Here is a 13,830-nt window from a genome sequence, read left to right on the forward strand (position 1 = left end):
TCAAACTCCTGGACTCAAGTGATCCTTCCACCTGAGCTTCCCAAAGTGCTGGGATTACAGGCATGAGCCACTACGCCCAGCCACCAGTCTTTTTTTTTTTTTTTTTTTTTTTGAGATAAAGTTTCATTCTTGTTGCCCAGGCTGGAGTGCAATGGTGAAACCTTGGCTCACTGCAACCTCCACCTCCTGGGTTCAAGCGGCTCTTCTGCCTCAGCCTCCCAGGTAGCTGGAATTAGAGGCGCATGCCACCACACCTAGCTATTTTTTTTTTCATTTTTAGTAGAGACGGGGTTTCACCATGTTGGCCAGGCTGGTCTTAAACTTCTGACGTCAGGTAATATACCCACCTCAGCCTCCCAAAGTGCTGGGATTACAGGTATGAGCCACAGCGCCCAGCCCAGTCATTTTTTTGATGGACTTTTATATGATGTTTAATTTCTTCATTTTTAAACATTGCTACAGTATACATTTTACCATAATATACCTGAGGTGTTCTTTAAGGATAAATTCCAAGTAGTGGCCGGGCGCAGTGGCTCAGGCCTGTAATCCCAGCACTTTGGGAGGCCGAGGCAGGTGGATCACAAGGTCAGGAGATCAAGACCATCCTGGCTAACCCGGTGAAACCCCTTCTGTACTAAAAATACAAAAAATTAGCTGGGCGTGGTGGTATGCGCCTGTGGTCCCAGCTCCTCAGGAGGTTGAAGAAAGAGAATCTCTTGAACCCGGTAGGCGGAGGTTGCAGTGAGCCAAGATTGTGCCACTGCACTCCAGCCTGGGCGACAGAGCGAGACTCCATCTCAAAAAAGAAAAGAAAAGAAAAGAAAAAAATTCCAAATAGTATAATTGCTTGTAAATTTAGATGGATATCGCCAGATTGTAATCCAAAACATATATCCAAATACACTTTCACCAACATGATATTATCATGGCATTTCTCTTCTGGAAGAAGCTTAGAATTATTTTATCCTACCAGAAAGAAAAAGGGAGATGGCCAGGTGAGGTGGCTCACACCTGTAATCCCGGCACTTTAGGAGACCGAGATGGGAGGATCACTTGAGCCCAGGAGTTTAAGAGCAGCCTAGGCAACATGGTGAAACTCTGTCTCTACAAAGAAATACGAAAATTCGCTGGATATGGTGGCGTGCACTTGTAGTCCCAGCTACCTGGAAAACTGAGGTGGGAGAATCACCTGAGCTCAGGAAGTAGAGGCTGCAGTGAGCCATGATCATACCATTGTACCCCAGTTTAGGTGACAGAGCAAGACCGCGTCCCTCCCCCCCGCCAAAAAAGAGTCTCCATGCTATCCCTTTTTAGTCGAACACTCCCCAAATCCCTAACCTCTGGCATCTGTAAATGAAACCTTACAGTACGTAATCTTGCCAGGTGTTAAGATGGCACTCTAATGCCTTCCTCCCCATCCTCGTTTCCACCTCTTTGCTTCACACTTTGGATGTCAGCAACACAAACTGCTTGGAGTGAGTGACCTGAATGGACCTTGCCTTTTTTTTTTTTTTTTTTTTTTTTTTGAGACAGGATCTCACTCTGTTGCACAGGCTGGAGTGCAGTGGTGTGACCTCGGCTCACCGCAACCTCCGCCTCCTGGGTTCAAGTGATTCTCGTGCCTCAGCCCCCCGAGCAGCTGGGATTACAGGCACGCACCACCATGCCTGGCTAATTTTTGTATTTTTTGTAGAGATGGGGTTTCACCATGTTGGCCAGGCTGGTCTTGAACTCCTGGGCTTAAGTGATCCAACTGCCTCGGCCTCCCAGAGTGCTGGGATCACAGGCATGAGCCACCACGCCCGGCTTCCTTGCTGTTTCTTGTCCCTGAGTGTTACTCATGTGGCCTCTTTTGACCATCTCTCTATTCTCCTCTTCAATGCACAAACTCAAAGTCATCCTTTAATAATCAGCTCAGGGCTGGGTGTGGTGGCTCATGCCTGTAATCCCAGCACTTTGGGAGGCCCAGGCAGGCAGATCACCTGAGCCCAGGAGTTTGAGACTAGCCTGGCCAACATGGTGAAACCCCATCTCTACAAAAAATAGAAAAATTAGCTGGGTGTGGTGGCACACACCGTTGGTCCCAGCTACTCCAGAGGCTGAGGCAGGAGAATCACTTGAACTCAGGAGACAGAGGTTGCAGTGAGCTGAGATCACGCCGCTGTACTCTGGCCTGTGTGACAGAGTAAGACTCCATCTCAAAAAAAAAAAAAAAAAAGGAAAAGAAAAAAGAGAAAAAAGAATCAGCTCAGGTGTTTCCTTCTTCATACTTTCATATTTTCTTCTTTCCTAAATTGTACCTTTCCTTGGTATTCACATAATACTTTCTGTCCTTCCCTCTGGTTGTATTGACCACTTTGTACCATAATTATTATTGTCTGTTTATACCAGCTAATTAGTGCTCCATCAAAATGAGAATTGTTTATCTTTTTATTACTAATGTATAAGCTATTGTAGATACATGGTAGAGTGCCAGTGTTGATTGAACCTTCTACGTATAATGATGATTACTAGCTTGTCTGAGGCTTTTCTAATTTCTTCCCATTCTTTCCCTGTCTAGTATTTTCAGACAGAGTGGTGTATACTCCAGAAAGCCTCTACAAGGAACTCTTCTCACAACATAAAGGACTCAGAGACTTAATAAATACAGAAATGCGCCCTTTCTCTCAAGGAATATTGATTTTTTCTCAAAGCTGGGCTGTGGACTTAGGTCTGCAAGAGAAGCAGGAAGTCATCTGTGATGCTCTTCTAATTTCCCAGAACAACACCCCTATTCTCTACACCATCTTCAGCAAGTGGGATTCAGCGTGCAAGGGCTATTCTATGGTAGTTGCTTATTCGTTGAAGCAGAAGCTGGTAAACAAAGGCGGCTACACTGGGAGGTTATGCATTACCCCCTTGGTCTATGTGCTGAATTCTGATAGAAAAGCACAGAGCGTTTACGGTTCATATTTACAAATTTACCCCGAATCCTATAACTTCATGACCCCCCAGCACATGGAAGCCCTGTTACAATCCCTCGTGATAGTCTTGCTTGGGTTCAAATCCTTCTTAAGTGAAGAGCTGGGCTCTGAGGTTTTGAACCTACTGACAAATAAACAGTATGAGTTGCTTTCAAAGAACCTTCGCAAGACCAAAGAGTTGTTTGTTCATGGCTTACCTGGATCAGGGAAGACCATCTTGGCTCTTAAGATCATGGAGAAGATCAAGAATGTGTTTCACTGTGAACCGACTAACATTCTCTACATCTGTGAAAATTACCCCCTGAAGAAGCTGGTGAGGTATGCTGCCTGTCTGTGTTCACTTTCTTTTCTTGAGTGACTGTGTCTGGTGTGGCTTTCAGTTTACTTGCTAAAATTCATATAGCATTTACCATGCCCAGAAGGGTTTAAGAGTAGAATTGGCTTTGTTTGTTTCACTGGGGAAAAACCTGACTGTGTTTCTTACTATTTCAGCAAGAAAAACATCTGCCAGCCAGTGACCCGGAAAACCTTCATGAAAAACAACTTTGAACACGTCCAGCACATTGTCATTGATGATGCTCAGAATTTCCGCACTGAAGATGGGGACTGGTATGGGAAAGCAAAGTTCATCACTCAGACAGCAAGGGATGGCCCAGGAGTTCTCTGGATCTTTCTGGACTACTTTCAGACCAATCACTTGAGTTGCAGTGGCCTCCCACCTCTCTCAGACCAGTATCCAAGAGAAGAGATCACCAGAGTGGTCCGCAGTGCAGATCCAATAGCCAATTACCTACAACAAATAATGCAGGAAGCCAGACAAAATCTTCCACCTAACCTCCCCCCTGGGTGCCTGGAGATGCTCTATGAACCTCAATGGGCTCAAGGTGTCCCAGGCAACTTAGAGATTATTGAAGACTTGAACTTGGAGGAGATACTGGTCTATGTAGCGGATAAATGCCGTTTCCTCTTGCGGAATGGTTATTCTCCGAGGGATATTGCTGTGCTTTTCACCAAAGCAAGTGAAGTGGAAAAATATAAAGACAGGCTTCTAACAGCAATGAGGAAGAGAAAAATGTCTCAGCTCGATGAGGAATGTGATCTGTTACTACAGGTCGATGATGCATTGGATGTTCTGACCGATCACATTGTGTTGGACAGTGTCTGTCGATTTTCTGGCCTGGAAAGAAATATCGTATTTGGAATCAATCCAGGAGTAACCCAACAAGCTGGGGTCTACAATCTTCTGCTCTGTTTGGCTTCTAGGGCAAAAAGACATCTGTATATTCTGAAGGCTTCTGTGTGACAGGCAAACCCAAGCCTAAGAAACAATGAAGTGATTCTCATCTCTAATTAACTGTGAAACCATTTGATCCAAACATGTAGGCACACACTCACTTACTAAGTCACATACTTTTCTAGGTGCTGGGGATTGAGGACGAATCAATGTAAGATTTCTCCTTTAGGGCAGAGACATACCACTGACAAGTACATAGATAGACAAGGAATTTCCCATCGTAATAAGGGATATCAGTAATTAGAGGACCGTGAGACTCAGAGGGGGGTGTGTGTGTGTGTATGTATGTGTGTGTGTGCATGTGCACGCGCACATGTGTGTAGGTAGATGGGGGGGTGATTATTTTGGGTGGTCAGGGAAGTGCTCAGTGAGGGAAGAACTTGTCATGAGAATCTCTGACTGTGCCAGGCAGACTCAGATATTTTCATTACTTTTTAACATGGCCGTGTGCAGAAAAGTTTGAATGGGATGTGCAGGGAGAATGTGAAGGATGGAGTAGGGAGCGCATCTGGCCTTGTATGTGCCAGGAACAGGAGAGACGTGTTTTGAAATGTAAGATCACAGGCTGTTTTTTGCAAGACCACATTATATTACTTTATCATTTTCTGCTTTTTCTTTTAACGGCATTAGTGTTTTTGATCACTATATTTTAAAATGCTTTTTGGGTGCCTTTTGGTTATTTGGAATCTGTTCCTTAGCTCTAATTTTTTATTCTTACGGAGCGTCTTAGGTTACTACATGAAGGTAAGACTGCCACAGTCCCCCAGGGAGACACGATGTGTTTTACTGATTGATTTAAAGATGACAGAGGGCCTAGGGAGATGAATGTATTGGACTCAAAGGTTGCATTTTGTGTTTCCATTTAATTTAATAATCAACAAAACGACAAAGTCAGTTTAACATCTTTCTTCTGCTGAGTCTTCAGGATTTTAGCTAGTCTTTCAAAAGTCATTGCTACAAAAGTGCGTATTTCTCATTTCCCGTGGGTCTCTAGAAACCCTGTCAATATTTAAAGCCAAACAAATCCATCTTTTCTGAGAGACAGAAACTAAAAAATTCAAAGAGTTAATTCACTATTAAAAACAGCAAGACCCTGCTATTTCCCAAGAGTAAAGAAATTTAAAATTCTCATTGTAAGAAAACCCGGGAGGTGGAGCAGTGAGCCGAGATCCGGCCACTGCACTCCAGCATGGGCGGCAGAGCGAGACTCCGTCTCAAAAAAAAAAAACAAACAAAAAAAAAAAAAAAAAAAAAAAAAAAAAAAAGAAGTATGAACTTGAAGCTAGCATTGGTTTATTTCTGGCAGCTATTTACAATATTAAAAACTTTACTTTTTAAATTTAAGACAGTTTCACAGGAAAGCATGAAATTAGTCTATTGTGAAATGTTTTTATAACGAACTTGGAATATACTGTAAATCACTAGTAAATAGAGACACATTTAAGATAAAATGACTAATAAAACAGTTGGTAATTCTGAATAAAGATCTGAATAAATCCAGATCACAGACTGTTCCTTTACCAATATGTAAACGAATGTGCAAAATTAGTAAAAATATAGCCAAAAATTTACCAGCAACAGAGAAGCAAAGAGTGGAGTTCAGCCTTACACTATAAACATCTAATAGATATGTATGAAAATTTAAAAACTGGAATAGGTTAGGCATGGTGGTTCATGCTTGTAATCCCAGGACTTTAGGAGGCTGAAGTGGGAAGACTGTTTGAGCCCAGGAGTTCAAGACCAGCTTGAGCAACATAGCAAGACTCTGTCTCTACAAAAACAAACAAATAAATAAATAAATAAATAAATAAATAAATAAATAAAATTAGCTGGGAATGGTAGTGTGCACCTGGAGTCCTAGCTACTCAGAAGGCTGAGGAAGGATTATTTGAGCCCAGGAGTCTGAGGTTACAGTGAGCTGTGATCATACCAGTGCACTCCAGTCTGGGTGACAGAACAAGACCCTGTCTCTAAAAAATAAATAAATAAAATAAAAAATAGAATTAAAAAGTTTTATATAAAGGCATAGCTGCTATCTCACCTGCCCAGTGTAGTCATGAATAGATGTCACATAAAGAAAAGAAAACCAGAATTCTTGTTAATACGGCAATTTGAAGGGTGGTGGCGGAGGTATTGAGCAGGCAGCTCAGGGAAACGTCAGGGAGACCCTTGAGCACAAAAACTCCTGATTGTCCCCAAGCAGTCTTCGTGGATACAGGAGGGGTTTTCCAGGATTTCACATGAATTCAGTGAAGGGAGCTGTGTCTTATTCCTGGATGCTTTGCCTCCTTCATGGAATTCAGTGGATTTAATGGAATTTCCTAGGCAACAATAAAGAGTAGAAACCAGGTTAACAGTGAGGCCCTCATCTCACACCAGATCAGATCAGACTACAGAAAAGTAGATGGAAGACACCACCCAGGCCTCCAGCTACACACTGGAGAAGAAGCCAAACAAGTCTACTTCATCTAAGAAAGTTGCCAAAGAGAGCCCTTCTATACCATCTTAAGGTAAAAAGAAAGACTCTACCCAGCTGCCCTGATTAAGCATTAGAAAGATAAGTGGACTGATCATTAGGCAGAAAGACAATGGGGAAAAATGTAGCAAAGAAACATGGCATGAGCCAGATGAAGAACCCATCCTGAAAGTATTATAACTCAGGGTACAGAAGACAACTCACCACAGGTTGGGCGCAGTGGATCACGCCTCTAATCCCAGCACTTTGGGAGGCCAAGGCAGGTGGATAACCTGAGGTCAGGAGTTCAAGACCAGCCTGGCCAACATGGTGAAATCCTGTCTCTACTAAAAAGGCAAAAATTAGCTGGGTGTGGTGGTGCACCCCTGTAATACCAGCTACTCGGAAGACTGAGGCAAGAGAATTGCTTGAACCAAGGAAGCAGAGGTTACAGTGAGCCAAGATCGCACCATTGTAATCCAGCCTGGGCTACAAAGTGAGACTCTGTCTCAAAAAACAAACAAAACCTCCCCATTGATGTCTCACGCCATAGAAGAACTTGAGAAGTTCATAAATTCAGTAACACAAGAGTTGAAAGTCCCACTGTACCCAAGTTCTCCCTCTCTGAACTACAGCCTAGAAACTCTACAGACAGTAACCTGGGGCAGTTACAGAGGTGACCTCATCTGTTTCCCACATGCTGCATTGGGACAGGGATCAGGGATCAGTATCCTTCACTGACTGATTTCCAATATCTTGAGAACTGTTGTTTCATATATTTTTGTCTGATTTTGCAATTGTTTCAAGAGGGAGGATAAATATGGTCCCTGTTCCTCTATCTTGACCAGAAGCATCTAAGAAGGCAGTGAAGCAACATGTGTATAGTTCTTAGGGAAATAAATTTTGACCTAAAAATATTAAACCTAGTCAAAATATTATTCTAGTACAAAGGCAACACGTGTATTTTCGAACGTAAAATAATTCTAGAAATACAGGACCCATGAATCATTCTTGAAGAAAAGTTACTTAGTAAGGAAATCTAGATAAGCAAGCAATATGTGAAAATAAAAGATTATTGCAGTTGGGCCAAAGTTAAGTTTAAATCCATTCACAGGTATATAATTAAGATATGTAGGAATTATAATTACAGAAAAGAATGTTACAAACATATCAGATGGATTCTTCTGTTTCAATCCATAAAACCAGGGTTTGGATCCTTTAAAAAAACAAACAAAAATAATGTATTGGAATCATTAGGGAGGACCTGATAGAATAAAAGGACAAGCTGACCAAATAGGCCTTAGAGGGGAGAGGTGCCTGGGAAGTTACAAGGACCTATGTGGCAGGGGTGACTCGGCCACAGTCATTTTCTTTACTTGATTTAAGAAGGTTAAATTACAGTGAGAGAGTTGCATTATCTAGTTTGCATACTGTACTCAACAGTTAGCCCACAAAGGGCAAATTCCTAGGTTGAAAAATTTCCACAAAACATGATGTAAAGTGGAAAGATGTTCCCCCAAAGAATATCAGTAGGATGAAAGGATGTTGGATACATCAAAACAACAGATATCCATTATAGCAATTAACAAAAGTTAGGGAGTGGGGAAGTTTGAGTGCTAATAAGTATTTCAAAACAACTTTAAAAATGGCTTCAAACATTTTATGCTTTTTGCAATTTAGTCATTTTAATATTAGATAAATCTTCCTGTCACTAAAAGTTCTTGAGTTAAATAAAAATATTCTGTAGTTCAGCTCTTCCTTCAATTTTATTAGTTGCTTTTTCTTTCATTCAAGTGAAATAAATGTAAAAATGATTTCAAAATAGTATGTAAAATAGTATGTTCACATTATTCGATTTAACATAATTCTATCTAGCTGTTCTTATATTTTCTCTGATATATTTTTAAAGCTTTCTGGAATATTATTAATCTTGATTTCTAGTTGATGAGTTTATGAGTGATTTGTTGCTTCCTTTTCTCTCTCAGTATTGCTAGAATTAATTTTATTGACTTTGCACCTTTGTGTAAAGACCTTGAAGGTCACATGCTGAAATCACCCTCTACTAAAACAAATTCATAGTAATAATGGGGAAGATATTTTAAAGCATTGCCATAAGCATAGCCATCCTCACAAACAAGAAGCACCTCTCCATGAACTAACACCTATGAGGTATTCATACAGGTAGGGAAGAGCTAGGTAAACCACAGTAATACACTGAGGCTGGCACCGCCACAGGCCAGGACAACCGTTGTCACAAAGCCAGGACAGAATCTCCCAGTCAGAAAGTGTTGCCATGAGGCTGAGGCCAAATTCATTTTGCCCCCAGTGGCCAGACCAAGGACTAGAACTAAAATACCCATACCTCAGGGTTTGTCAGCATTGGCACTGTTGGCTTTTTGGGCTGGACAACCCTTTATTGTGAGAGGCTTCCCTACACACCGTAGGATGTTTAGCAGCATCCTTGGCCCTACTCCCTAGATGCCAGTAGCAAATCCACCACCCTTCCTCCCCTACCCCAGGGTTGGTTGTCAGTTGTGACAACTAAAAATGTCTCCAGATATTGCCAAATGTCCCTTGGGGGATAAAATCATCACCACCACACCTCTTTTGACTAAAAGAGTTTCCAGAATAGTGCAGAATGTATAGGTCAAGCATAACACATTACAGTCAAGATTCAGAACATCAAAGATTCTTTTTTAATCCTAAAAGAAAAAGTTTAGAAAATCTACAAAAGTAGAGTGAGTTTGACAATAATTATTTCACTAGCAAGAGTAGATGTAAGAAGAATACAGGCAGCATATTCAAACTGCTGTGGAAAAACAACATCGAACCTAGACTTCTCTACCCAAACTCTCATTCAGAGTCAAGGGCAAAATAAATAGATTTTCTGATTTGGAACAAGTACGAATAATGTACTTATATTATTCATCTTCATATAGGGATGGGCTATAAGTGATTTTTTAAAAACTTCCTGCTTGTTCCAAGTCAGAAAAACTATTCATATACGGATGGGCTATTAGCAAGAGTATGTGAACAATGTACTCTAACAAGAAAAAAATGAATTGAGAAGAAAGTAGTGGTTTTAAGAAGGAAAGGAGAACAAATAAATTAGTGAAACATAAGGTTAAGTCTATACATATTATTTTCTAATTGCCTATTATGTCAGACTACATGTAATTAGAAAATATGATGAAAGAAAAAGCCATATTATAATTCCAACAAAAAGATAAAATAAGAATAACTGCAAGAAGAAAGTATAAGTTCTGCAAGAATAAAACTATACAATGAAACTGAAGAGCACAAAAAAGAACTTAAACAGATAAAAAGTAGACCACGTTTTTGGATAAGAAGATTAAAAGTTATAAATATATCCATTTTCACTAAGTTAACCTATACATTCAGTGTAATCCCAATAAAAATGCCAACAGATTTTCCCCAATAGCATTGAAATGATTTTAAAATGTAATGAAGGCCAAGCATGGTGGCTCACGCCTGTAATCCCTGCACTTTGAGAGACTGAGGCATGTGAATTGCCTGAGTCCAGGAGTTCGAGACCAGCCTGGACAACATGGTGAAATCCTGTATCTATTAAAAATGCAAAAAATTAGCTGGGTGTGGTGGTGCGCACCGTAGGCCTAGCTACTTGGGAGGCTGAGGTGGGAGAATCACCCGAGCTTTGGGAGGTCAAGGCTGTAGTGAGCCAAAATTACATCACTGCACTCCAGTCTGGGCAGCTAGAGTGAGACCCCGTCTCAAAAGAAAAAAAAAAATTATTGGAAACTGCAAGGCAAGAATATCCAAGAAAAATCTAGAAAAGAAGAAACCTGAGTGAGTTAGCATGACCAAATGTTAAAACATCTTATAAAGCTACAATAATTAAAACAATGTGGTGCTGATGTGTGGAGGGTCAATGGAACAAGATGGAATGACCAAAAATAAACTTAAAATACATGTTGAAATGTATTAACAGCATATGTTAAAGGTGGCATTCAAGTTAATTGGGGAAAGATGGATTATTCAATATATGATTAACAACTCTGGTACCTAGCTAAAACAAATTTAAGCTTGGGCCATACCTCAGACTAGATACCAAAATAAACTCCAGGAGGACCAAGTGTTTAAAAGTAAAAATACAGAATCATGGAAGTGCATGAAGAAAAAGTAGGACTTAAAAAAATAATAATCTCAACCTGGGGAAGTTCTAAGTATGGCCCTCAATCAGAAACCAGGAAGGAAAATATTGACTATTTTAAACAAAGTTACCTCTGTACCAAAAACCGCAAAAAAGATCAAGAAACAACACACTGGGAAAAGAATTGCAACAAATATCACAGCCAAATAGTTAATTTCTTATTTTCAAAAAATAGCTTCTACAAATCAAAGAGAAAAATTCTAAGATCTCAAAGAAAAAATGAGCAAAGGATTTGACAAGTGGTAGAATAGAGAAAGGAATTTAAAATAGCTCCTAAACATATGGAATCATTACTCATGATAGCAGAAGTATCAATTGACAAAATTATTCAGCTTGGTAACAAACTGTTCGGCAGGGGAAAAGCACTTCCATGCATTGCTGTAAATTGGTACAACTTGTACTGAGAAAAATCTGGCAGTAGTTATCAAAATTGTAAATCCTTCTATCTCTTTCTCTAGCAATTTCTCTTTTGGGAATTTATTCTACATATATATTCAAACATGTGTGAAATGCTCCGATACAGGTTATTGAATTTCACTTTATTCCTAAGAGCAGAAGACTGCAAAATAGTAAGTATCTACCCAAAAGGGTTTAAGGGATTCGTTTTTGGCATATCAGCACATGATAATACTATGAAGCCATAGAAAAGGGAGATCTCTATGTGTATTGATGTGGGGCTGTCTTTAAGATGTACTGTGGTGTTGAACAAAGCAACATGCTGAAAATGTCTATCTTATTCTTGTAGAATCAATATAGGTATGTGCTTGTAAATGCAGTAAGTATTTTGGAAGTATACCTAAAAAAGTGGTACAGTGTTTGACTCCAGGAAAGAGCAGATGGGTGTCAGAGTGAAAAAAGATAGCTTTTGCTTCTTATGACTTTTGGATTCTGTACCACATAACAATTTTGATGTAAATTTTACTGTGTGTGTTTTTACTTGTTCATGTAATGATTTTATAAATTACTCTTTTAGTTTTCTATCAATCAATATCCTGGGATAAACCCCTCATGATCATAATGAATAATGATGTGTGGAGAGTGGGGAGGGGTTAAATTTGAAAAATGCAGAAAATACAAAAAGTGTTTATATATACAAAAATATAAGTGGTCACATTTTTATATTTGCTTCAAGCCTTTTTTAAAAAAATAAAAGAAATGCGATATTGCAATTAAATTTGAGTTCTTCTTTCTTCTCTTTCACATCCAATGTATCTTCCCTTCCTCCAGAGGCAGTAACTATCATGACTTTGGTGGTTATCTTTCAGGCTACTTGTTAACAGTTTTACACATACACACACACACATCAGATCACACTAATTATCACTAGTGGTGGCATAAGATGAAGTGAAGATAGAGGACAAGGCACTGGGAATTCCAGTTCATGAATTTAGTTGCTAAAGGGATTTAGTTTCCATGGTGACAATAGTAATTATAAAGATTGTAAATTGGCATTTTCAATAGCTCTAGGAAGTTTAGACAATGGAAAAATTGAGATTGAAAGCAAAACTATCCAGCTGAGAGTATCCATAGAAAACTGGAACTCCTTGATGACAGTTTTGGACAAGTCCCTCATCCCCTATAGATGCAGGGTAGATATGACTGAGCACCAAGCCAAGGACCTGTTTGTAACAGATGATGAGTTCAATGCCAATTAAATCTGCAACCACATCACATCTCTTACACTGTGGGAAAAGCACTGGTATGGAAGCAGTGGGACCTTGAGACATGGCATAAGGATATTTGGGCAGATACTGAGAACTTTGGAGCCCCAAATACCTTTCAGACAGGCAGCTACACTGTGCCTAAGGGGACTATCCTTCCTTGGCAAAAAAAAAAAAAAAAAAAAACCCTTCTATTGGCTGAATGACTGCTCCCCAGTCCATAATAAGAATTAGATCTCAACATAATCCAAATGCAGAAATAAAGGCCTGTTCCTTGAAGAGGGAGCTTGTACATAAAAGTGTTCCAGATCTCATTAGTGTGTATCAGCAGAACCTGGGCAGCAAGTACGGGAACACATACTAAAGATGTTATATGAAGGAGAATGAAATAAAGGCTTGATCTGGCTGAAAGCATTGACACTCAGTGGGGACTGAATGTGTTGGCTTGGGATTAGTTGATATTCTGCTAGATTTGGCCAACTGATTTTGGCTTACTGATGCCTTGACTCAATGTTGGTCTACAGTTAATGAGTTTGAGATGCCCTGACTTACATGGCATTTGGTAGAAACTTGCTGCTCAAAATGTGTCCTGTGGAGGTGCTGTAGCATCACTGGGAGCTATTTAAAATGTAGAATCTCAGGCCCCATTCCAGACCTTCTGAATCAGAATTTTAGCAACACTTCCATGTGCTTCACATGCACGTTATACGTTACAGTTTGAGAGGCATTGTTCTAGAAGGAGCTCAAAGACTCAGGGATATGAGAATATTGAAATGGAGCTACTGTGTGCAACATGCTTCGACACTACCCCCTAGCCAGAATCCCTGAGCAAGCCCAGGGGATGCACCTATCACCAAGGAATTAAGAAATGCGTCAGAGAGGAAGGTACTAGCAGTGCTGGAGTGAGGGAGGAGGCAAGCAGACACCCAGGATACAACATTTAACCGGGCACTCACCCTCAGGTACTGATCCTGAATGCATGAGCCTGAAAGTGAATGCCCCCTTAAATATCTTGTGCCAGGGTGCTTCACTAGCCGTGGGCACTGGTAACCTTGTGAAGCTCTTTGGTGACTGTTCTCTGTAGGCCAGAAATGACAGTGGGGTATGTAGCACTGGAACTGACTTCCCTTACCTAAATGGAAGTAGTGGAATCCCGCAGTGGTAGAAGCCAGGTTGCAGTCATTATTGAACAGCCAAGACAAGATGGGCATAATTATTCCAATAAACCATAGAATAGGAGTGGTAATCTGAATGTTTTGACCAGG

At 40.3% G+C, this 13,830-nt stretch overlaps 1 protein-coding gene across 2 annotated transcripts in view; it reads left to right on the forward strand.

The window, feature by feature from the left end:
• The window catches only part of SLFN5 (schlafen family member 5), a 26,100-nt gene extending 14,022 nt beyond the window's left edge, over nt 1–12,078 (forward strand). For both annotated transcript variants that reach the window (XM_008011048.3, XM_008011050.3), the window contains exons 4-5: nt 2,561–3,281; nt 3,456–12,078. In XM_008011048.3, coding sequence (XP_008009239.3) covers nt 2,561–3,281; nt 3,456–4,266 — 1,532 coding nt within the window. In that variant the 3' untranslated portion in view covers nt 4,267–12,078. The remainder of the gene's footprint in view (nt 1–2,560; nt 3,282–3,455) is intronic.
• Nucleotides 12,079–13,830: the final 1,752 nt, after the last annotated feature.

This window comes from Chlorocebus sabaeus, chromosome 16 (assembly GCF_047675955.1).
Source record: "Chlorocebus sabaeus isolate Y175 chromosome 16, mChlSab1.0.hap1, whole genome shotgun sequence".
NCBI lineage: Eukaryota > Metazoa > Chordata > Mammalia > Primates > Cercopithecidae > Chlorocebus > Chlorocebus sabaeus.